At 54.4% G+C, this 23,327-nt stretch overlaps 12 protein-coding genes across 12 annotated transcripts; 6 read left to right on the plus strand and 6 right to left on the minus strand.

Annotated features, from left to right (window-relative positions):
• Nucleotides 1-222: 222 nt before the first annotated feature.
• On the minus strand, nucleotides 223-1,726 carry LTR77_002417 (uncharacterized protein; the record flags this gene model as incomplete). Its single annotated transcript, XM_064799676.1, has 6 exons — nucleotides 223-928; nucleotides 979-1,102; nucleotides 1,151-1,225; nucleotides 1,350-1,529; nucleotides 1,585-1,603; nucleotides 1,703-1,726. The coding sequence occupies 6 exons, from the start codon at nucleotides 1,724-1,726 to the stop codon at nucleotides 223-225; spliced, it is 1,128 nt and encodes a 375-aa protein (XP_064662431.1).
• Nucleotides 1,727-2,197: 471 nt separating this feature from the next.
• Nucleotides 2,198-3,682, minus strand: LTR77_002418 (uncharacterized protein; the record flags this gene model as incomplete). The annotated part of the gene is made up of 4 exons (XM_064799677.1): nucleotides 2,198-2,526; nucleotides 2,590-3,195; nucleotides 3,245-3,461; nucleotides 3,515-3,682. 4 exons carry the CDS (start codon nucleotides 3,680-3,682, stop codon nucleotides 2,198-2,200), a joined length of 1,320 nt encoding a protein of 439 aa, XP_064662432.1.
• Nucleotides 3,683-5,253: 1,571 nt separating this feature from the next.
• LTR77_002419 (uncharacterized protein) lies at nucleotides 5,254-5,586 on the plus strand (the record flags this gene model as incomplete). Its single annotated transcript, XM_064799678.1, has 2 exons — nucleotides 5,254-5,468; nucleotides 5,526-5,586. The coding sequence occupies 2 exons, from the start codon at nucleotides 5,254-5,256 to the stop codon at nucleotides 5,584-5,586; spliced, it is 276 nt and encodes a 91-aa protein (XP_064662433.1).
• A 98-nt stretch (nucleotides 5,587-5,684) lies between these two features.
• Nucleotides 5,685-7,328, minus strand: ARE2_1 (Sterol O-acyltransferase 2 (Sterol-ester synthase 2); the record flags this gene model as incomplete). Its single annotated transcript, XM_064799679.1, has 1 exon — nucleotides 5,685-7,328. One exon carries the CDS (start codon nucleotides 7,326-7,328, stop codon nucleotides 5,685-5,687), a length of 1,644 nt encoding a protein of 547 aa, XP_064662434.1.
• A 386-nt stretch (nucleotides 7,329-7,714) lies between these two features.
• LTR77_002421 (uncharacterized protein) lies at nucleotides 7,715-8,530 on the plus strand (the record flags this gene model as incomplete). The annotated part of the gene is made up of 2 exons (XM_064799680.1): nucleotides 7,715-8,080; nucleotides 8,114-8,530. The coding sequence occupies 2 exons, from the start codon at nucleotides 7,715-7,717 to the stop codon at nucleotides 8,528-8,530; spliced, it is 783 nt and encodes a 260-aa protein (XP_064662435.1).
• An 18-nt stretch (nucleotides 8,531-8,548) lies between these two features.
• LTR77_002422 (uncharacterized protein) lies at nucleotides 8,549-9,845 on the minus strand (the record flags this gene model as incomplete). The annotated part of the gene is made up of 2 exons (XM_064799681.1): nucleotides 8,549-8,800; nucleotides 8,850-9,845. The coding sequence occupies 2 exons, from the start codon at nucleotides 9,843-9,845 to the stop codon at nucleotides 8,549-8,551; spliced, it is 1,248 nt and encodes a 415-aa protein (XP_064662436.1).
• Nucleotides 9,846-10,314: 469 nt separating this feature from the next.
• Nucleotides 10,315-11,411, plus strand: LGA1 (L-threo-3-deoxy-hexylosonate aldolase; the record flags this gene model as incomplete). Its single annotated transcript, XM_064799682.1, has 3 exons — nucleotides 10,315-10,691; nucleotides 10,744-11,094; nucleotides 11,156-11,411. The coding sequence occupies 3 exons, from the start codon at nucleotides 10,315-10,317 to the stop codon at nucleotides 11,409-11,411; spliced, it is 984 nt and encodes a 327-aa protein (XP_064662437.1).
• Nucleotides 11,412-11,806: 395 nt separating this feature from the next.
• Nucleotides 11,807-12,862, plus strand: LTR77_002424 (uncharacterized protein; the record flags this gene model as incomplete). Its single annotated transcript, XM_064799683.1, has 1 exon — nucleotides 11,807-12,862. One exon carries the CDS (start codon nucleotides 11,807-11,809, stop codon nucleotides 12,860-12,862), a length of 1,056 nt encoding a protein of 351 aa, XP_064662438.1.
• Nucleotides 12,863-13,955: 1,093 nt separating this feature from the next.
• Nucleotides 13,956-16,452, plus strand: LTR77_002425 (uncharacterized protein; the record flags this gene model as incomplete). Its single annotated transcript, XM_064799684.1, has 4 exons — nucleotides 13,956-14,249; nucleotides 14,306-14,852; nucleotides 15,166-15,626; nucleotides 15,691-16,452. The coding sequence occupies 4 exons, from the start codon at nucleotides 13,956-13,958 to the stop codon at nucleotides 16,450-16,452; spliced, it is 2,064 nt and encodes a 687-aa protein (XP_064662439.1).
• A 622-nt stretch (nucleotides 16,453-17,074) lies between these two features.
• LTR77_002426 (uncharacterized protein) lies at nucleotides 17,075-18,176 on the plus strand (the record flags this gene model as incomplete). The annotated part of the gene is made up of 2 exons (XM_064799685.1): nucleotides 17,075-17,353; nucleotides 17,412-18,176. The coding sequence occupies 2 exons, from the start codon at nucleotides 17,075-17,077 to the stop codon at nucleotides 18,174-18,176; spliced, it is 1,044 nt and encodes a 347-aa protein (XP_064662440.1).
• A 297-nt stretch (nucleotides 18,177-18,473) lies between these two features.
• Nucleotides 18,474-20,159, minus strand: LTR77_002427 (uncharacterized protein; the record flags this gene model as incomplete). The annotated part of the gene is made up of 5 exons (XM_064799686.1): nucleotides 18,474-18,553; nucleotides 18,613-19,275; nucleotides 19,338-19,426; nucleotides 19,485-19,810; nucleotides 19,863-20,159. 5 exons carry the CDS (start codon nucleotides 20,157-20,159, stop codon nucleotides 18,474-18,476), a joined length of 1,455 nt encoding a protein of 484 aa, XP_064662441.1.
• A 111-nt stretch (nucleotides 20,160-20,270) lies between these two features.
• Nucleotides 20,271-21,619, minus strand: LTR77_002428 (uncharacterized protein; the record flags this gene model as incomplete). Its single annotated transcript, XM_064799687.1, has 3 exons — nucleotides 20,271-20,640; nucleotides 20,699-20,779; nucleotides 20,838-21,619. 3 exons carry the CDS (start codon nucleotides 21,617-21,619, stop codon nucleotides 20,271-20,273), a joined length of 1,233 nt encoding a protein of 410 aa, XP_064662442.1.
• Nucleotides 21,620-23,327: the final 1,708 nt, after the last annotated feature.

Consider the following 23,327-nt stretch of genomic DNA (forward strand, 5'->3'; position numbering starts at 1 on the left):
CGGATAGTGAGAACGACCGAGGTTGGAGGAGGAGTTGTGCACATCTTTGTAGACTACTTTTCAGTCAAACGCACAGCCGGCTCGTCCTGCTTTTCATTTCTTGCCACATCCTAGCAGCTAAGAACATCGTCCATTTTTTGTTGTGGTGTCAAGGCCATCGGTCGCTGACAAGTGGACACTCGCCAGACAGTCGAGCCGTATGTTGACAGAGGGCGCAAGCGCTTACGACCCGCCGAGAGCTGGGAAGGCGCTCGAGTCGGTGGCGTTGAAGTCGCCGCGAGGACCTCCGCGCGGGCCTCCCCTAAAGCCAGCACCTCGATCACCACGGAATCCCTCGCCTCGACCACGTCCACCTCCGCGACCTCCACGGAACTCTCCACGCCCACGGCCACCTTCACCGTCACCCCGTCCGCGACCACCACGACCGCGCCCGCCTCTGCCGCCGCGCGAATCGCCGCTGTCGGCTGCGGTGTAGTACTGGCCGTCGAGCGTGAGCTGCTCCTTCTTCTGCTGGTTCGACTTCTCGCGCCGGGCCTTGCCGCCGCTGCCAGCGATGAAGCTCTCCTCTTCGGTGTTGCGGGTCACGGCAGTGCCTTCTGGGAACTTCTGCTTGGAGCCTTCGTTGGCCTTGCGCACTTGCAGCGACTCGTTGCCGAGAGCGAGGCGCTTCTGGGCTTGCTCGGCGAGGTACTCATCGTAAGATTTGGTCTTCTCCTCCTCAGGCTCAGGTGCAGCGTTCTCGCCGAGCTCCTCGCCTCCCGCTCCAGGTCCGTTCGTGAAAGCTGGGTCGCCGGCGCCAGTGTCTGGAGTGAAACCGGCATCGTCGTTCGCCTCGGCCTTTGCGATCGCTTCACCGGCCACCTCATCCTTCCACTCAGAGTTGCCGTCTTCGCCACCCCATCCGTGCGCTGCTTGCTTCTCGTGGTCGCTGTCTCGTGTTAGTACAAGAATGGGGTGGTTGTGGGGATCGAGACATACCCTTGTCCAGAGTGGTTCTGACGGTCATCCCTGTTGGTGCGCATGTATCTATCACCATACCCACGTCCGCCCCGATGAGTCCCACGTCCGCCGCGGTCCGTACCTCCACGATGCTGGCGCGGTTCTAGTGAATGTCAGTCGCGTCCGTGTCAAATAGTGTGGGCAAACATACCCCTCGTGCGGTTAGCATGACGGTCCTGACGCACGCCATCGTCGGCCTGCTCGGCGCGGTTGTTCAGCGAACCAGCTGTCCCAAAAACACGTTAACAAAGGTTTCCCACGTGGCACCACCCCCTTTAAGCTCATCGCGTGCCGTGCAACCCCAGCGAAGCTGCTGATATGTATCCGCCCTTCACCGCCTCTTCACGTACCTTGGTCGCCCCTAGCGAACTGAGCATGTCGGCCTCCACGCCCGCCGGCAGCAGGTCTCGGTGCGTCGCCTGAAGGCCCCTCGGCGCCGGCGTTGCGCTTCCCGGTACGCGCGACTGGCTTGTCGATGACTTTGGTCGGTGGCTCCGGCTCCCTGTCCGGGTCGAGCTCCGGGTCGTTGCCTGTGGATAGTGTCAATTGCTGCTTCTGGTCTACCTTGCGGTGCGGTCTACTGACCCAGGAGCTCGTAGGTGTTCTGATTGGAGGCATTGTTAGTAAATTTTCGTTGTAAGCTCAATTGGTGCCATTGCAGCTTCCCATTGCGTCTGGTGATGACGGCGGCGAAATTGCTTACCTTCGAGGCGATGTTACTGCTCATGTTCGCGGTTGTCACGAGCTGTATCGACCCATCCTGCTCCTCGTCGTGGGTTTGTTGTGGGTGAAGAGCGAGCGAGGTTCAATGTCAAACGAAAGCGCAAGTGGGAATTTCGCTTGGCGTCTTGGCGGCATCTTGACGACATCAAGCCATCTGAAGAGGACGGGAGACGCTCAAATTTGCAAAAAAGAGACACATTCATCACATGTCGCGGCCAAGGGCGTCTCCAGCGCGGAAAGCATGGCGATGTACGTCGATTGACGACAGACTAGAGTCATACAACTACATTTACTATCTCATCCATTGAACTGGACCCAAATCTCCTGTCCCCAAACACCCTCGCTGACCGCTGTTCATAACACTTCTCGCTCATGAATGCGTAGTAAAGGTATTGCAGGCTCCCTGACCAGCCGAAATTGTTTTTCCTTCTGTTCCCAACACCATGCGCTAAAAGACGAAGCTCTTGCCCCTCCATCACCCTCTCTGCACCGGCTTATCAAACGAGTAAGAAGTAGGATAATGCATGCTCGCACTCAACCCAAACGGATCAGCATCCAGCATCGCATCATTCGGATCAATCATCTCAAGCCCGAATTGCCCTTCCGCAGGAACTTGCTGCGGCGGCTGCATCTGCGGCGGCCCGTTGAGCGGCGCTTGATAGAAGTCGCTCGTTGGCGGCGGATGCATCTGCTCGAACTGCGGCGGGTAGGTGCCGTGCAGCTGGTCGGGCGATGGGTCGGAGTTGTCGTCGGGATCGGGCTGGTCGAGCATGGATCGGGACTGTTGCGTATCGTATTCTTGCTCTGTACTCACGAATCAATTCTAGGACGAACAAAGTTCTATCAGTGGGAAGGGGAGGAACTTGCCGAGCTGATCAATGTGCTTCTGGAACGGGCTGGGGTAGTATTGCGATGCGGAGCTGGCTCCCACGGACCCAGGGTTGGCACCTGAGCTCATGGATGGTCCTAGGCTCTTGCGGCTGCCGGTGGAATGGCTGGAGACGGCGCTGGCATTGCTCTGATAGGGCTGCGGTGCTCCCTGCCGTTGTACATTCGGAGAAATTTGCTGGCGTTGGTAGAACGCTGGATTAGGCGGCGGCTGCGACGTACGAGGGAATGTTTGAAAGTGCTGTTGCTGGGGCTGAGCGAGTATGGCAGTATTCGGTGGAGTGTTCCCACCTTGCTGCGATACCATTGGCGACCTTGTCGACACGTTTGTTGGTGAGGAGCTGTGTGAGGAGGGTGTAGGGTGGCCTTGCGGAGAGTTTTGGAAGTTCGGATCTTGGTTCGACTGTCCAGGAGCAAGCTTTGGCAGGAAGTTCTGGCCAGATCGTCGAGCGTGGTGTCTTTGCATGGCAGTCCGTTGTAGCGGTGGTTGTGGCGCAGGCATGGGAGGCATATTCGCCGCCGGGTGCTGAAAGGAGAGTGTCGGACTGCCAGTCTTCATCTGTAGCTCTGCTTGGACGTTGATGCCTATGAACGTCAGCAAGATGGTCTGAGGTATGAACACAGTAAGCCATACCTTTCTCAAGCAGGATGCGCTCCAGCAGCGAGTTCTTGTAACGCAACATAAGACATTCGTCGGCTGCCGATCGATGACTCTGCTGGAGGCTGGAGAGTGTATCCTCATTCTGCTTGATGGTTGCTTCCAGCTGCTTGATGTACTCGGTCCGTCGTTCTCGAAAGGCTGCTTGTGCTTGTCGATTGCGTTGTTTGCGCTCTTCAGAAGTGGCGTAGATCTGGGAAAGGTCAGCATACGGGACATTGATAGGCACGAGTCAGCAGTACATACCGGTTTCCGCCCACCCTTGCGTTTCACTGGCTGCGCAGGCTCCTGCGACTGCTCCAGCTGGTCCTCCTGCTCTGGAGTCGACTCCAACGAGCTAGGCGTGCCATCCCGTGGAGGCTCAACCTTGCTATCGGTAGCCATATCGTCTTCCGCAGTGCCTTTATCTTCCATCTGCAGGAACCCGCCCACAAGCGTTGCCTTTCTGCCCAAAGACAGTTAGAATTGATTGAAGAAGGCGCTAGTTCTCCAGACGGACGGCAGCGCAACCGGGCTGTCGGTGTCGCAGAGGATAGAGATTGATAATGGTATCAGCACAGAAGATGATAAGCTCGCAGCATGAGCGAAAGAAAAGGCAGACGGGCGAAAATTTGAGGTAAGACGTTGGTAATAGGAACACGTCAGGCAATGCCCCGGACCGCGGTCAGCTGCTCTTCTTCTGGCACCCTTGGAGACGAGGGCGAGGTCGGACCAGAAAAGTTCTTCCTCTCCAGCCAAGTCGAGTTTCGTTTTGATGCAACGTTCGTGGTGCTTTATTGCTGAGAGTTTTGTCGTACCAGTTCGTGCTCAATCTTCGATGCCCACCTCGTACTTCCGCTTTTCTTCTCCACCAGCACGTCTTCTGCTCCACCATCTGAGGAAGACTCACAGCATTCTGGCTCAACTCCGACAAGACAGCGCTCTTCGGAAGGTGGTCTTGAGGTTGCATCCAATGCCGGAGCAGAAACCACGCGGTGCCAGGATCTTGGACGATCTTTCTCTTGGAGAGCCGTCGTTATTGGAGGAAAAGATGAGAAAGCGAAAATCGGAGGATGCAGCTGCCTGTTTCGCTGTTAGCACCTGCCGCCTGGTTCTCCCCGCATTCGAGATCTCCTCGGAGTGCACGCCAAGTCAATGGCATCGGATGTCGCCTACGGCATGTTAGTCGGAGGGGAGTGCGACTTCATTCGAAGAATGAATGCCAACATCGCGGGTCAGCATGTTCGAGCGCCATCCTATGCAGACCCCATGGGGTCAGGAGACATGGTCGACCTCGGGACCAACAGATTGTCAAGAAGACACTGGAGTGAGGACTACAAGTGGCAAACAGACCAATATGGAAGTGCGTGTCAGGACAACTGCACTGCGGGCATCTCTTGAAGTACACCTGTATTGCAAACAGCCGGACCAGGTGCTGGAAGCACACGACATTGATACCACAACACAGGAATCTACGTCCCAGTCGGGTCCGTTCTCAGGTACGGTGTGTCTTCCTGCGTCAGCTTCGTCGTAGCCAAGCCATGTGCACAAGTCGCACAGCACGTGGTTGCTGGCCAGGACTGGGAGTCTATGTCGCACTGGGTACATATGCATGACCTCCTTGCGTCCTGCAATCGTCTTGGCGACAACCATTCGCATCATGAAAGTGATGCTATAGCAACAAAAATTTGCGTCTTGTAAGCGCCTATATGGGTACAAGAAGCGTAGGTAGGTATCGCAGGTGGCCGTGTTCCTTCTCTTTGTCTCGATCACGCTTCCAAAACTTGCAGAGTTGTACTTGCCAGCGCTTTCTGCGGTTTCAAGAAGGCAAACAACATCTCATCTTAACTTAAAAAGACCTAGAAATCATCGTATCTCTCGCCAACTCAGAATTCAAGCATTACCGCTACCGAAATACCTTCAGAGCAGCCTAAATTTCCAACCTTACGGTCTGCCTTTCTCCCACGACGAGTTTGACCAGCCACTGACACCCACCAGACGACACAATGCATATCCCAACCATCATCGCGACCCTCCTCACCTCCGCCTTCGCCATACCGGCCCCCGCCACCAGCCCGAACAACCACATCACCATCTCTTTCCCAACAGAGAACGACGACGCTAGCATCCAAGCCCGTCAGGAGCGCTGCGATGTCGACGTCTGCCAGAGACTTTGGGACGACTGCTGGAACGGCTGTGTTTCGCTCGAGACCGGCGAATGGTAAGTCCAGCCTTCTCAATCCGGTGCTCACGCACGATGTTCTGACGCAGAATACAGTTTCACGGCGCAGTCCAGCCCTGCCTGCGAGACATGCGAGGTGAGGATCACTGGCTGTTAGAGGAGCACGGCAAAACGGAAGCAGGATTAGGTAGCATGATGGATGGAAGGGATGTTGGAAATGGTTGTATGTTCGAATCCTAAGTAAGGTATCTAGTTCTACACAAGCACATACAACGCACAAAGCAAACTCAACCCCATGATCATGCAGATCCAGAATAACACGTTGTTCAACAAAGTCCGCCTCCTCACCCACGGCAGCCGCTGCACCATCACAAACGGCATCTGCAGCATCATCAAGATGAACCCGTAACCCCGGAATTTCCGCGTGATACATCCCATCACCAGCTCGTGCGCCACGGCCGAGATGAAGAATGTGATGCCTGTCGCTACGGGTCTGCTGAGTTTGACCCCTCTAGAAGCAGAGTAGACGTGCCGTCGGAAGAAGTTGTGCACGGGAATATTCCATTCGCGGCTGAACTCCAGCCAGTCGAGAGAGTTCCACCAGTCGGAGTAGAATTGGCGGTCGGCGAAGCGCGTTATCTCTGCAAATGCTCCCAGGACGTACTCGAAGATCACCAGGAATACGAGCAGGAAGGTGACCATGAACGGGAAGAGCAGCGAGCTGACTGTTTCGGCGAAGATGAGCGCGGCGTCGATGAGAGTAGGCGCGGTTTGCAGGCGTAGGTGTGATTCGTCCAGCACCGGGATGATGAATTCTTCTGACGTGATTGTCATGAGGAAGATACAGCCGAAGACGGCGAGGGTTTTGTAGAAGAGCTCGAGGTAGTTGCGGCTGGGGTTGCGCGGGTATTCGAGTTCGTAGCAGAGGGTTGGACAGAGGAGGTAGTCGAGGAAGTTGGAGACGGTGAGGTTGTGGGGGTAGGTGGTGTTGCCGAGTGGGGAGGTGAGCTCTTTGGCAAGGTCGTTGCGGAGTTGAATAATAGGGGAGATGTTTTCGTCGTCGTCGGAGTTGTCCTCGCGATGGTGTTCGTCGGCTGTGCCGTCTGTGGGTGTTGTCTCTGGGAACGGAAAGGTCCGTGGGTAGCGGACCGCAGCTGTGGTTGGCGTTTTGGGGTTGATGGGAAGGTCAAGCTGCTTGAGCCGCTGGAGTGTTGTGGCGAGGTGGCCGCAATAGAAGCCATAACTGTGCATCTTCATGAACAGTGCCAGCGTATGTAGAGTGAAGAAGACCTGCGCTGTCCAAGTCCAGTCCCTTGCAAACGGCCATGCGATCCACACATACAGCCATATCGCCTGCACAAAGCATTGCACAAACATTCCTCCCTTCTCCCATCTCAGCCAGCCCTTGCTATTCTTGTACAGCTTGTTCAACGGTAGGTCAACCCCCGTGCTCGCTGCCATGAGCAAATCGCTGATTGCCAACTCCCATATGTTCTCGATAAACAATGGCCACTGCCGGAAGCTCAAGATCGTTCCCGCCTCTTTCAGATTCCGCAGTATAGAAGTGGTCGCCATTATTCCTAGGCCAATCCAGAACAGCACGAAGAAGCCTCGAAAATTCGAATAGTCGCTGCGCGGGTCGAAGTAGGAGACTCGATGCTGGTACTCGACTGTAGGAAACATCCTGCCCTTCGTCTTCTTGCGCAGCTCTCTTCGAGCCGCGCTCGTAGCTATAACTGAAGGCGGTGCATCGTCGGGCGGTGCTGGCGTCCCTGCTGGTGTTCGCTCGGGTATGGTGAGTGAGGGCGCATTCAACTCTTGCTTGTATGCTCGCTCGACCTGCGGATTAACTGCCTTCCGCGGACGCGGTTGTTGGATGTCGTTCCCGTTGCTCGCCATAGTCGGTGTCTCTGTCTGTTGAGAGACCAGAGGAGTTCCTTATCTAGGTCCGTTTCAGATCGGTTGGAGGAGAGTAAGAAACGTGTCGCCTACGTAGCGAAGGAGCGATAGCATCTACTGTGTCGCCATCTGACTCAGACTGCTTGATCCGAGTCCAACATTCACTTCATAGGTGTGTTAGGGGTCATTTCTACTCAAGAAGCAGGCTTCACGCTCCTGCGATCAGCTTCGCGTCACAAACACGTTCAGGATTCGGCGGACTCGGCAAGAACTTGAACATGTGAGCGCGAGCGGCTCGGGAAGGGACTTCGTAAATTTCCGAGATCTTATTCATCCTCGCTCTCTTTACCACTTCCACCTGTCCTAATGCAGTCTTGAGCGGGCTCATGGGCGACGACAGCCGTGATGTCCCGGAGGACGACCAACTGGGTCACTCTGGCCAACGCGGCACCGACAGCAGCAAAGCATCGGTCCTGCTGATACCTGGAGCCTCGCTATCTGGTCGTGAATGGCTTAAGGTCATACCACACTTGGAGACCAACTACAATGTACTTATGCTTCGGGATCCAACGGAACAAGGTGACAACCAAAATACTGAGCCCTTCTCGAAAGAAGACACAGCCCGCCGCCTGGCCGACCTGATCCACGATGAAGGAACGAACGGCAGAGCCCACGTGGTTGGACACAGCCTAGGCGCTCACGTAGCTGTCGAGTTGGCATCAAAGTACCCAGAGGTCGTAGATAAAGTCTTCGTCAGTGGCTACGAAGTCTTTGGATCAGCGCAGACGTTGGCCTACGGCCTGTACATACAGGACAGCGTTGCGAGCATTGCCCCCAAAGCCCTGATCCGATGGCTTACGGACGATACTGATCTACCCGCCTCGACAACTGCCCCTAGCCTTGCCTCGTGCAAAGCAGTGGCGAGTGTCATGTGTCCCGGCGAGGATGGATGGCCACAGCCATGGCCGGCGACTACGCTGATCATTGCTGCTGGGAAGTCTGGTTTATTGCCTACTGCAGATCATCCTCACGATGCGAGGCGCTTGAGGGATATAGGTAGGAAAGCGAACGAGGCTACTGTCGCGTATACACATCCGGAGATGCGGCATCCCTGGAACCTGCAAGCTCCGGAGCTGTACGCTCAAACGGTGACACAGTGGGTTGAAGAGGGCACAGTGCCGGATGGCTTCAAGATACTGTAGCTTTTGATGCGGGATGATCTACTTCAGGCTCCACTGGCCATCCTTCTCCACGACCTCGACCGGCCGCTTCTCGTCGAGGCTGATCCGTCCGGCTTCCAGAATGGCTCCAGTGGCGATGGTGTTTACGAGCGTCGGCAGGCCTCTCTTGTCGAGGTCGTCCAACGATACACGGCCATCTCTCAATGCTTGGCAGGCATCGACGAACTTCTCGAAGCTGACATAGCCATACCCTCCTTGGCCAGCAAAGTTGCCTTCCTCGTCTGGGGCGTACTGAAAAGTTGTCAGCGGATGCGATCCAACTAGGAGTTGACCGTCTCACCTTCATGTAGAAAGGATTGTACCAAGTCAACCCTCCCTCATCCCCGGCGACATCGTACCCTCTCTTCGCTTGATTTATTCTGACCTCACCCTTGCTCCCCATCCAATGGAAGTATTGATTCGAGTGCACACCCGCTTTCTGTGGCGCCGTCCAACTCGCTGTGTAAACCCCCGTCGCTCTCCTCCCACTCCCATCCTTCTTCACCCAGTCCACCAGCAGCGAGATCGTATCCTCCGTTCCGTCCACACACCCCAAATCCGTCGCTACGCCTGTCGACGCACTCGCCATAACCTTCGTTGGTCGGAACTCCGGCACCATGGACTCACAGATATCAATGTGGTGGCTGTTGAGGTAGTACGAGATATCGCTGTCCTTGCCGGCCCAGGCCTTGAACGTCTCGAGCTGGGACTTGGGCTGCGACATGTAGCTGTAGAAGTAGTTGAAGTGGCCCAGAGCGCCATTGATGGCACGGTTCCGGGCGTCGGCGTAGGCGGGGTCGAAGCGCTTGTGGTGCTCGACGTAGACGAAGACGTTGTACTTGCGGGCTTCGGCGATGAGGTGTTGATGCTCGGAGAGCAGCTTGACGGCGGGCTTGGTGATCATGACGTGGATCTTGCGCTGGATGGCGTAGAGAGCGATGGGGTAGTGAGTGGGGTCCGGGGTGAAGATGGTGATGGCATCGCCGGGGCTGAGAGCGTCGATGGCTTTCTTGTAGGCTTCTGGGTCGCGCTGCTCGTGGCCGGGGTAGGACTCGAAGGCGGTGTCGAGGCCGTTGTAGGCTTCTGTGATGTTTTTTTGCAAGTGCTCCCGGATGGCTGGGAATTTGTTGCCGCTGGTGCCGACCATGGACAGGTTGCCTACTTTGCCCCGTCGTCTGAGGTCGAAGAGGGTGAGGCCAACTACTCCTACCTTCTTGTCGCTGCCAGATGCTCCTCCGCCGACGAAGCCGGTCGTGTACTCCCCTGTCCCCACCATGCAGACATTGAGAGGCGCCATTGTGTCTTGCTATTCTTCCAGCTCTTGCTCGGTGACTAAGGGAAGACGAGACGGAAGCTGCAGAAATTGGGAGAGCGGAGAGTGCTTTACATCACGGGCACATCCAGACCTACCTCCATCTTCGGGTCGAAGCTATACCGGCAGGAGGCACCTTGTCAAACGCCGATGAGAGCTCATGCAGGTACAAAGAGCTCAAAAGCGACACGTCCAAGCACGTCGTTGCCGAAGGTGTTGCTGGACCCGCCAAGCCTGCCTCTTTCCACCAGTAGCAAGCGTCCTCCACCATTTTCCGACGACACGTCTCGATTCCGACCCAAGCGGAACAGCTGGCCGAGCTCGCTGTTGAGGTGTAAAGATATCTAGGGAGATCTGCCGTCGTAAGGAAGCTGTGAAGTATTTACCCGTTTTCTCACTCTCCTTCTGTATCCTGCAAGAAGACTCAAATCACCTTTCCGTCGACTCAATCACAATGGCAACCAACGGGAACTCCAACGGCAGCACGTCGAGGACGCCTCTTCGCCATGGTATCTACGCGCCGACGATGACCTTCTTCAACCAGGAGACCGAGGATGTGGATGTCGCTACCGTCAAGAAGCATGCCGTGCGCCTGGCAGAGGCTGGACTTGTCGGTCTTGTCACCATGGGCTCGAATGGCGAGGCAGTCCATATGTCTCGAGAGGAGAAAACGCTCGTGACACGGGCTACTCGCGAGGCACTAAACGAGGCTGGCTTTCACAATGTCCCTGTCATCGCTGGCTGCTCCGAGTCCAGCGTGAGATTGACGGTCGAGCTGTGTAAAGAGGCGGCTGCTGCTGGCGCCGAATATTGTCTTCTCTTGCCTCCTTCGTGAGTCCTGCACAATCCCATTGGCGGCCAGAGTGCTGATAAAGGAGACCAGGTACTACCGCGCGCTGGTCAACGAAGCTATGTTGTTTGACTACTTCACGAACGTTGCATCGCAAAGCCCGCTACCTATCATCCTCTACAACTACCCAGGCGCAGTCTCAGGTGTAGACATGGACTCCGACTTCATGATTCGTCTCGTCGAAGCTACCAATGGCAAAGTCTGCGGAGCAAAGTTCACTTGCGGCTCGACTGGCAAGCTTCACAGAGTGGCTACTGCAACTAAGGCCTGCTCGGTGAAGGGCGAGGGAAGTGGCTGGATGGCTTTCGGTGGTATTGCCGACTTTACTATCCAGACTGCTGTTTCGGAGGGATCAGGCATGATCGTGGGAACAGCCAACGTTGCGTAAGTCTCATCAATCCCATCATGCGCGACGCCAGCGACGTATGCTGACCTGTCCGCCTAGACCAAAGCTGTGTGTGAAAGTCTGGAACCTCTGGGCTTCCGGACAGTACGACAAGGCTCAAGAGCTGCAAAAGGTGCTGGGCCGATGTGACTGGGTTCTCACAAAGTCGTCGATTGCGGGCACGAAGGCGGCGATCGAGATGGAGTTTGGCTATGGTGGATACCCACGACGTCCGCTGCAGAGGATCAGCGAAGATGATAAGAAGAAGATCAAGGAGGGTATTGCTGAGGCTATGAAGTTGGAGCAAGGTTTGTAGTGCTGGATACCTTATCCTTTAATATTTTGATGTGTCACGTGTTCTCGCGTAACGCCAAGCCGGAGCATCCCGAATATAACGACTTCACAACACGAGCTTCGCGTTTCCTCTTTTTCTTCAATACTACGCGCGCAACGTCAGTGGTGATATGCGATCGGTCGAGAGCGTGAGTCGTTGCGACAACTAACGTGTAGCTCGTGTGGAACTCACATGTTCGTCCGAGGGTGAGTGAACAACATCGCCGCCTCACCAGTGAGCCTCCGGCTTCCAGTGAGCATTTGAACGATTCAACACTGTTCAAGACGCCCACTTCGCATGCAAGACTCAGCTCAGTAAGTCGTCTTCGTCAAATCACTCACGCGACTTGCCGCCGATCGCGAGAAGGAATAAGCATCATGGCGCCAACGACGCTAGAAACGCTACCACTCGACATCAAGAAGGAGATCATGGACTACATCAAGTCCTACGAAGATCTGAAAGCACTGTGTCTCGTCAGTAAAGAGCTCCATGAAGTCGCAGCGCCTGTTCTGTACCGCGAGATCACCCTACCGGCATCGAAACTGAACCAAGCCCTCTTGGATTGCTTGAACACAGCCAACAGCAATCTCCATCAGACGCGTCATTTGGAGATCTATGGCGTTCCGAATCAATGTGCGTACAACCATAAGACGCAAGGTCGTCATCTTGTCCGCCTCATCCAAGCCTTCCCGAAAGACGGACTTACGGTGTTCGATCTGAACACGACTTCGAACGTCCCGCTGGAGCTATCGGTCTTTCTGCATGAGACGCACAGTAAACTCACCAACCACCGTCAGCACACGCTACTCGACATGTCTGGTCTGGGAACACAGCCTTCATGTTCTGTGAATCAACTTCAGAACATCTCCGTCATAGCCTTGGTGTTTGAGCACATCGAGGAGTGTGATATAGGTCGCCAAATGCTAGCTCGGGTCCGAAGCTTCAAGGACCTCTCAATCACCATTCTTGGCGATCTCATTGGGAATCACGAAGAAGCATTCGGCACCATCTTTGCGGACTGGAAAGCTCCGGCATTGGCAAGGCCACGACTTGCGCTCCATCGGTTACACCTTCGCTCATCGCCCGCGATTTCGCACTGCGACGGACTAGCGCCGTTCTTAGTCCACGCGCTCGAGGTTTCCGCCTTAGCAACACTGGAGTTGGACGGGTATGCCGGTCCTAACAAGCTGCTGGACCTCTTCAGCCAAGCGGACATGAGCTTAAAAAAGTTCGTGCACACACACAACTATTCGGCCCCATACGTGACCTTGGAAGAGATGTCCGACGGTTCGTTTCGCATGCTCGAAACGCTTTCAAGGACGCAAAGCAAGCTCGAAGAGCTGTTCCTTGCTGGTGCTATCATGATGCTCGTTACTGGCTCGCGATTACTACGATCGGGCCGGTCCTTCGTATTCTCTGCCTCGACACCATGAATGTATCCTTCGGAAGTCCTTACTATGAAGATCATGAGCACTGCGATGCTCTGGACACACTCTTTGCCAGCTGTACGAGCTTGGAGCAGCTTGCCATCACAGCCTGTCCCAATCCGGAGATGTTCCATGGGGACCACATCGAAGAGAGTACGTATTTTGTGGAACTTCTGAAGCATCTCCACGCGCTCACTTCGTTACGAGTCCGTCTCTATCCTTGGGAGTCTTCTCCCGAAAATTCAGATTACCGTGACGAAGCGTCCGTGAGCTTGACACTAGAAGATCAGATGCAGGAACTCGCCAGCTTGGTGTTCTGGAGGCTTTAAGACAGCTGTCCTCGCTTCATTGCATTGGAGATGGACGCTCTCGGAACGGATCCCACAAAGAACTACTACGAAGATGGGCCGTGTATCATGCGAAAGTACACGTATCTCCGAGAGACATCTACTAATGCAGATGGCCTAAGTTTGATGACTGGCCGACGGATAGCTTCACACCTATTGAAGTCTGAGGAGCCCCGAAACCAGATCTTCACGTTCCCACATATGTACAGAGATGGTGAAAGAATGGCGATGGGGTCCTGGTGATGCATTTCGTGGCTAGAAGCATGACTGGAATGGAGTAGAAGCTCAGGGATGCAACAGGGATTCAGCAGGACAATAATGGGCGAAGGATGCATTGCCATGGACGAGATTGGTGGGTGAAATGTACGAGGGGTTGTTACACATTGTACGATGTTCTGTCAGTATTGCATGCCACCGAATGATGAAGATGCTCATATGGCTACCAGACTTGATTTCCATTTGATCTCTGTCGGAAGTTCGGGCCTCATCACTCAGTTCCGCGCTAGCGCCCTTGCGCTTGCGACCTCATCTGGCCAGCTTGCTCACTGCTGCTGTGTCCCACCAACAACTCGCAAAGACATGGATCACTCTGCAACACTAATGACTACTGCATCGTGGAAGCGCGAACGTCCTCTCGTATTTGAGGGCACTAGAGATTGTCCATCAAGACGGCTACATAGCCTCTGCCTAACCACGGCTCCGGGACACCGACGCCTTCAACGCTCTGAAACCTGAGTATGTCAGCAACGCCCATGGCTGAGCACACAAATGCCGCAAATTCTGCATCTGCCGAAACCAGCGTTGCGGACTCGAAGCCCAAACCATGGAATCATCCAATGCAACAGAGACAAAGGTACCTGAACGATGCGAGCAACGCTGCCCAAACTCCGGGAAGCACAGAGTTTCTCTACCTATCCCCGAAACAAGAAGAAATGGTCTGCAACTACATCAGCAAATTCGACAAAGGCTACGCCAAGTTCGTCACTCGTATCGAAACAGTACCGCTGGCCCCTGAGGGTGTCGACATGAGTAAGGTCATGCTCAGGGTACGACTTCTGCTGTGTGAGCGATCTCTGTTTCATTTGCTGATTCATTGGTACAGCTCCTCCACGATGGCCCTGTTATCGCGCACGATACACCATTCAACGGACTGTATCACCTCGAGACGTACCTCGACGGCGTAAGGGTACACATTGAAGCGCCAACAGAGACTCCCACCCTGGAGCAGAGCGGCTGGCCTATTGGCCGGTCGCCAGCGTATAGTCGCGTACGCCATGTCGAGTCGTGTGTTCTGGTCTACGACATAACAAGCCGAGAAAGCTTCGAGACGATGCGTTCAATTTATGACAACTTCCTCTTTGAGCGGAGCATTACGAGACGGCAGTTACTTTCGCCCGGGTACTGTTACCACGACTGTCCTCCGCGGCCAGCATTTCGAGGCCTCTTCTTTGTCTTTGCAACGAAGATAGACGTTGATGAAGCTTCATGGGCGGTCTCTCGCAAAGAAGGGGTGGGGTTTTGCTCGCAAATCGGGGCGGTATTCATGCCTATGTCTACAGACACTAGAGAAGGCATGGGGCCTAAGGCTGTTCTTGCGATAGCTTATCGTACTCTCTTCCGAAGGATCGAGAATGGCGCCCTACAAGAAGGTAAGACAAAAGAAGCCTCAGGAACGGTTGATCCCAATCTTGAAGACGAACAGCGAACTCGATCGTGGTCGATCTTGAAGTCGTTGCGGCGAGGGAAGGCCACGACTGACCCTGAGATTGAAGACACACCTATACAGGTACCTCGCAAACCAATGACTGCAGATGAACGGAGAGCCGCCAATACGTCATATCTGTACTGAGTCTCAGCGTACGGTGCCCGTATGAAGGCAATGTGTACCATTACCAGCTCAAAACCTATCGGTGTTCGCTTGCCAATACATTAGATGCAAACAAGTTGTACGGGAAAATGTAGCACTATGCTTTTTGGCCGAACAAACCACCTGCAAGCTATGCTCTACACGCATCAATTATCATTCAATTGCAAGTGCGAATATCATGTTGTTGCTTGGTGGTTTGGAGGGTGACGACTTCAACTCCGCCAATCTTCAAAGCTTGCTGTGCCACATGAACCTCTCGCTCCTCAGTCTCCTAACTTTCCACGATCATGGCGGCTTTGAACCACGACATTGGTACAGCATGACTAGACGACCGAAACGACAGCGTCTGACTAGAGAAGAATATCTAAACCATGCAAGGAAGGCGGCGAGATCATCTTCACCGCGCGTGAACGCATTGTATCTGTCGCCAGAGCAGGAAGCGGCGGTCTCGAAATATGTCAAAACGTTCGATCCTGCTCCAAGCATGTTCCACCCAGTCATTGAGATTTGGCTGATTTGTGAGGCCGGTACAGGGTTGGAGAAACTGATAGTCAGGGTGAGTGGCATCCGCTGTACTCTGTTTCCAAAAACTTTACATGCAAGCTAACATCATGTTGGAGCTGGGCAACGATGGCTGGTTAGAGGGTTACGATCCCACCATGGAAGATTGTTTCAGTTTGACGACAGATATTGACGGGCAGCGTATACGTTTGACGGGAACTAAAACGCCTACAAGCCTGCCACAGCCCGACATATCAGACGAGTGGTTTCACTTCCAGTATGGGTGGGCTCGACACATCGAAGCCGTCGCTCTGGTCTACGACGTCACGAGCAGAGCGAGCTTTGAGGTAATGTGCGAGAACTACCGCAACACCTGTCGCGAGAGAGCGCAGGAAAGAAACAGATGCCAATGGTGCCCTCATGAGTGTCCACCCAGGCCGGCGTTTCGCGGTATGGTCTTCATCATCGCCAACAAGATCGATAAAGACCCACGTGAATGGGACGTTCCACTCCAAGATGGAGAGAAATTTTGTGCGACAATCGATGCTATCTTCATGCCAACGTCAGCGAAGACGGGAGAGGGTAGCGGGTGGATGGCGGTGCTGGCGATGACTTACCGCATTTTGTACAGACGAATCGAGAACGGGGCTTTTCTTGAGAGCCGTATGGCTGCTTTGGGCATCCCACCTGAGCCGGAGGGCAAAGAATGTACCGAGGAGAGGACGCCACAATGGTGGTCTAGGTTATTGGGTGGACGGAAGGCTTCTGCATCCCACACTGTGCAACCCGAAAAGAAGCCAGCACAAGATGACGAAAAGGTTTCAAAGGCACCCACAAATAGGCAGGAGCTAGGAGACGCGAACGGCCTCTATGCCTACTAATGCGCGCCCAATGAAAGAATCGATGGAGTACAGCATGCTGCTTTAGCAGATCTTCTCTATAGCGAAACCGGAGTGCGAAAGACTGCGACCGGCGCCAACGCCAATCCCATCCCTCCCTCTCGCCCTCAGCTTAGCTACTCGACATCATACGTACTGTTTGGAGGCCATAATACCACCCATCTCACTTATAGCCCGACCAAGGTCGTCCCCTGCACCGCCTGTGAAGGTGTAGCGCAAGCGGCCTATGTCAATATGCCCACCAACACCGGTGTTGTCGCGTGTGCCGTAGGATTAGCAGTCGCTCATCAGGGGTTGTATTTCCGCAGCAAGCTATGCTTCACACGCCCCTATCATCGTCCGAGTATCATGTTGTCGTTTGGTGGGTTTGTGATCGACGTGAATAACTCCGCCAATCTTCAAAGCTTCAATGCTGTGCCACATTGCTCATCCCTCCCCTAGCTTTCCACAACCATGGCGGTCTTGAACCACGACATTCCCACAGCAGCAAACTTACTCAAGAAAATCCAGTCGAACATTGTTTGTAATTGTTTCAGAACCAAATCGCTCTCCCAGATTTTGAGGAAGTGTAGGGGTCCGAAGACGCCCGCAGTCAGCACTGGAGATGGTTGACCATAGGAGGAACGTGCCGGCTGATGACAACGAGGAGCTGACTGCAACCGAAGTCAAGAGACTCCGGACCAGAGAGCGAGCACAACAATACGACGACGAGAGTTGTAACCCTGGGACTTTCACACCGCCTAACGTGATACTTTCCGCAAACCAGAAGGCAGCCGTTCGCGACCATGTCGGACAATATGGTTTTCCTCCAGGACGCTACATTGACATCGACACCACCATGCTTGGGTTGTCGGGCGTTGGACAGGATTGTCTTCACGTGAGGGTGCGTTACCACTAGATTGTGTTTCGCCACGAGGACTGACGAGTTCACTTTTAACCAGTTGAATCAAGACGCCTGGTGGACTGGCTACGATCCTTTTCAAGATCAGTCTGTCAACTTGCTCACAAAAATTGAGGGCGTCCGTGTATGTTTCAATGGCTGGACAGAGCGCCCAAGTATTGAACACACCCTGGAGAATTGCTCGGTGGGCAGGAATTGTCACCTACGAAAAGCCCGGCACTGCGAAGTTTGGATCATGACTTATGATGTAGCCGACAGAAAGAGCTCCGAAGCCTTGCGCGTATACCACGACAACTTTCTTCTCGAGAGGAGGCTGGAAAGAGACGTCGGTGGCTGCAAAGGCTGCTACGATCGGGCATGTCCTCCTCGGCCTCCATTCCGTGGACTGTTCTTCGTTATTGCCAACAAGGTTGATCTTCCGAAACCGGAGTGGAAGACGTCAATAGAGGAAGGACAGGGATTCTGTGCCTCCATCGGCGCCATCTTTATGCCAATGTCAGCAAAGACTGGAGAAGGCAGTGGGACAGAGGCCCTTTCGGAAATGGCCTATCATGTGCTTTGGAGACGTGTGCAATATGGGACCATGCTCGAAGCCATAGTGGCTTCGCATACTAAGGAACCTGCTGCACAATTTACTACGGCTCAAACTGGGCGGCTGTGTACATGGTTTGCCAGAGCAAGTCGCCAGCCGACAGATGGAAGCCTTGAGTCCGAGAGCAAAAAGTCGTCGGTCGAGGAACAGACGCAGTTGCCTCCGCTTCGGCGTCGGGCACGCGGAAATCCAAACTTTCTGTACCGATATTGAAGCAGGATCTCAGGTCTCTACGCGAGAAGCTGGCATCGATCGACGTTCGGAGAGTGAAGGTGTGTGTGAAACTGCAGTAACGTCGCATGTCGATGGCTCCGCAGACAATCAAAGCAAACTTGGTACAGCTGCATAAAGTCAAAAAAGAAATCCGAATCCACTCTCACATCAAGCAATCCCTATGTTGCGTTAGAGTTGACCCGGCGAAATCGCAATCGGGGGTTTGTGGCCACAAGAGCAGTTCCGGCATCAGAGCAAATGTAAAGGCCCATCAGGGCTAGTCGTGCTTGTGCCACTTCACGAGTCTCCTGCACCGCCCGTGAATGTATAGCGGAAGCAGCCGATATCAATGTGGCCGCCTACACCAGTGTTGTCACCTAGGAGCAGGGTTAGCAAATGACAAGGCAAGTCGATGCCTGTAGGGCGTCCCTCTTACAATCATTCCAGCAGTCATAGAAGAGACTAGCGCATTTGGTGCTCGAGTCACCACCAAGGCCTCTTGCATTCCACACCGTCATGTTGGAAATCGGCAGGTCGCAATCATCGAACCAGGCGATCTTGAAGTCGTAGTTGATGCCAGACGTCGTTACCGTTTTCTTGAGCGGCGGATCGCCGGGTGATAGTGTGTCCAAATACCAGGATTCGCAAGTTACTTCAGCGTCGAACGACACAGCCGAACCTGAGATGTCGCCGTGGCCGGGGAAGTTCGATGCTTTGTGGCATTGGACTGGCAGCGGTACCAGGGGTACTATGGAACTGGCGCTTGGAGCTGGCTGGTGCGTTGCAGTCGACGACTTCGCTGTGGTCGTTTGAGTTGGAGACGGAACCGGGGATCCAGATGTGCAAGTCCCAGCAGCGCGTGGTTTGAGAAGCGAGTCACTGGGTACCCATGGGCATCGTGGGGCGTCAATGTCAATGCCATTGAAGATTCCTGGCCGAGTGTCGTCGCCGGCAATCCTCCTGGACCACGCACTATTGACGACAAAGTTCTTTATGTCTAGTGGTGTGTTTGGCACGGGACTGCCATCTGCTTTTTTGAGCTGCCCCTTCTGCGCCAATCGTATGAAATATGCAGCCAGTCCAGCTGTATATGCTGCAGCTGTAACGAAACGAATGAAGGTCAGCATGACGGTCCTCTGCGAGGCTGCATTCATTACTGACCATCGGAAGTTCCTCCACCACCGGCATAGTCGTTTTCGTTCTCAGGAGAGCCGTCCGCAACAAGGATGTTGTAGCCCTGTACCCGCACGCTTCGTGTCAGGTATGTCGATCATGGCGGTCGGTTCAGCCTGCGACTGTGGGACTTACCGGTGCATGCACATGAGGGACTCCACCAACATTATCATACCCGTACGGTGCCGGTTCACCGTTTGCGAGTGCGATCCCGGGCCCAGGTCGTCGTTGATCTTGCCGAGATAGTCGATGAAATCTTGTGGAGAGAATGACCCCGTCGCTTTTGCGGGTTTTGGCAGCCGTACAATGACCGGGTTGACCTTCTTAGCAATATCCAACGTCTTGCCTGCGATGAGACTCAACATAGCCGTTCCATGGTATTTGAGCTTCGCGCTCCTCCCATCGTTTTGCACCGTGTCTGCGGGGAGCCAACGAACTCGCTCGCGGACATGATCAAATTCCTGCGCCGGTGAGTAAGCAAGTCGCATTGCAAAACGATGTTCAACCACTTACCGGCTTCTGGAGATTAGCGCCCGTATCGAGTATGTAGACTGTCACGCCTTCGCCGGCACTATCATCGAAGATGAAGGACTCCGGGGCTTGACGCTGGACATCTGGCCATGACAGGTAAGTCATCTGGTCCTTTACCTTCTGGATATCCTCTTCTGGTTTATAGAACATCGACTCAAAGTCATTGTAGTTTGCCCAGCTGAGATCGTCGTACACCAAAGCCGTCGTGGGATCGTAGCAGAACTCTTTAACGCATTCTTCATGTCCTGGGCATGGGTCTCGACAATCTAGCCACACCATTGTAACCTATTCGCGATGTGGTGAGAATCAAATGTACAGGCGTACTCGAGACGTCAGACTTCGGATTCACATTAGGAATCACTTCCGCCTTCTTCGCTGCGTCCCCAGTCATCAACACCGACCAGTAGTTGATGCCGAAGTCTTCGTTTCTGAAGCTTGAACGAGCGACGGATCGGTGACAAGATCCTTCAGTGCGCTCTCCACGGCAGCGACTTCATCCGAGTCATTACCGTGACGTGGATAGACCGCATAATTTAGAGCCCACGGAGTGGCGCTAGCTGTCGTTGTAGTGGATGTCGACGTGCCTGTTGCATCACATCCAGCTACTGTCGTACACGTTGACTGAACGCTGCTTGCGGTAGTCGTCGCCTGGTCGGAGGTAATGGTGCTGACAGCCGTCTTGTAGATGCAAACATCCCCGGTCTCGGTCTTGCATTCGTCCGGCTTGAGTGAAACGGTTGGGATGCCATTCGGGGGAAGTCTGATAAAGTCTTGAGTCAGCAATTTTCGAAGTCCAAGGCGGCGCTCTGCCTACTCACGTCCACTTGGGCCATGCAGGAAGCGGTGCAGGGATCGAGATCGAGATGGACGGAGGTAGCTTAAATGGCGGAGGCGGGCCGCTAAGGGAGCAAGTTGCTGTCAGCTCATGTGCTTTGAACGATGGACACGTACGCTTACGGAGGATGGATGCCTGGAGGTGCTGGTATACTCCAACCAGTAATGTGGAACTCTGCAAAGGAAGGACACAGATTGAAGAACCAGAAGTAGTCGCATGGAACGATGACTCCGCCAGGAACAGGTTTTGGGGAGGGCACAGGTGTTGTGACGGGAATCAGGAAGCCTCCTACTGTCCCGGAAGAAGACGGTGGGGAGGTGATGAGGCTTGTTGAACCACTCGTTATGCCTGTTGCTTCGGACAGACCAGTCGATGTGGAAGGGCCCACTTCGAGAGCGCTTGGAGTCACGATAGTTGTGGTTCCATTAGGAAAAGTTATCGCAAACGGGTTCGTGCTTCCGGTTGGCAACGTAATCGCGCCATGAGTGTTGGAGATGACAGTACTGCCAGCGGTCTTGCGTGACTTGGCGACCACGAGAGAAGTGAGAGTCGTCGTTACACCATTCGAGAGCGTTGTAGTGATGACGGTCGAAGCATCGGTGGTGAGACCTGTGGTTGCTGAAGTAGACACGACCGTCTGGCTACCGTCTTCGGTATCGGAGGGCTCGATCGTGTTGGAGATGTCAGAGGTAGCAGTGGGCGATCCAGCCGTAGTAGAGCCGGCGTTGGTGGGTCCTGTCGAGCCGGCGGTGGTAGGATTGCAGAAGGCCACCACTGATTGTCCGGATACACTCGCATTGCAGAAGTCCGAAAGTGGTGCTGAAGAGGCTGCTCGGGGCTGGACTGGCTTTGCTGACGCTCCACAAGCTGCGACTAAGAAGAAGATTTGGCGAAGACGAGCCATGCTCTGGGGTGGGAGAAGGATGTAACAATTGTACAATAGCAGCAGCAACCAAGTGAGGGCAACTGAGATGGAATATGCAGCAGGAAAGGACCTACCAGCGTTCCTCTCACCTGTTTATGTATCTTACCGTGGATACTGTGCCTTTCGAAGGGACCCATGTGCTCGTCCACGCCGCTTGTCGAGAACCACGGCGAGGCAAATAGACCCCCGTCAGTTCGAAGGAGTCCAACATTTTGACCGACCGCCGGCGGCGTATGTTGTTGGCAGTGCTGGAAGCGACGCTGTGCCCGGAGGATGCAGGTTTGCCATGCCGCTCAAGGCGCTTCCACTGGAGAGAACCATGACTGCGGCATGGAGAATATGGTAGCAGGCCAACTTGTATGGAGGATGCATGGCACGCAGAACGCTGCCAACGGATGGAGTGGACGCATCTTCTTCCTGAGGAATAGATAGTCCTCAAGCACCCGTCGTAGTTATCGTAGCCATGAGAGCTGTCCACCGAGTTCCTGACCCTTGAGGACATAATATGGTGTAGCCCGGGAGCCTTGCGAACTCGACAGCAACCTACGTGGACCCGGGAGGATAATTGCTACCAAAGTGCGGTACGGCACCCACACTCATCGGTAGTGCCAGTGTCGAGCCTCCTGGCTTCCAGACATGCAGGAGATCCTCCTCTGCGGCGTCGCTGTAGCACACCACTAGCAATCAGTAGATGTCTTCGTCCAACGACTCCCTTCCCGGTCGTCCATGAAACATGCTGTGCTGCCCATATAGCCCTCGATTGCGGCGTGGAACCTGAGGCCTGTCGACAGCGGCTAACAGTGGTCTTCAATCCCTAAAACACTGGGCATAGGATGCAATCTAAGAGATTGTCGACAGCCTTTGCGCCGGAGTGCCATCCTCTGGGTAGGCGCAGTGGCCGACCAGCTGTCGGTCATCAAGAAGCAGTGGATCATTTGCGGCGTCACCATAAGCCTTCGCCAGCGATGAGTGGCCATGAGCATCCCAGGACGCTCTGCCCAGTCGTCCATGAAACATGCTATCCCGCTCACGCAGCCCTCAATTGCGGCGTGGAAGCCAAGGCCTGTAGCCGGCGGCTACCACAGTCCTACCTTCCCAGACGCGACCGAGGTATACCAGAGATGAAGCCTGTCTAAAGTCCGTCGGTCCAAAGTCCGTCGGCCCAGGTATAGTTTTGAATAGATAAGGTCGTGATCAAGATGTGATCGTGCCTACGCTTGAGGACTTCTCGACGCCGGTATGAGGCACAGCTTGAGAATCCACGCGCCGGCACAAGCAATTATCGGCAAATGGTACTGCCGGCGACATTGTTGTGCGAGAGAGCCGCGTGAGTGGTGTGGTGGAGATGAGAGTGTTGATACGTTGTCGTGTGGGGGGAGTGGAAGTTGAGGAGGGAAGCAGCAATGGTAGGACGTGAAGTGCACCGGAGGGTCCGAAAGCATGCACGTGATCATCGGCACCAACACAGCCTTCTGAGCGGAACATGGTCTTTGAAGACCTGTAGGATGCTGGACAGTGTCAAAATTGTTCAGCAGTGAGTGTTGAATCGCTATCAACCGACCTCTCCCCATTTTCCCATCCGCATACCCCGTTTTTGGCCGTTGGTGGGAATCTCTAAACGCGACACGAAAAGACTGCTCGCTGATAACAATGCCCATGCCCAATATCGCTCCCAAGAAAATCCATC

This window comes from Saxophila tyrrhenica (genome assembly GCF_035928015.1).
Source record: "Saxophila tyrrhenica strain CCFEE 5935 chromosome Unknown scaffold_3, whole genome shotgun sequence".
Taxonomy (NCBI): domain Eukaryota; kingdom Fungi; phylum Ascomycota; class Dothideomycetes; order Mycosphaerellales; family Extremaceae; genus Saxophila; species Saxophila tyrrhenica.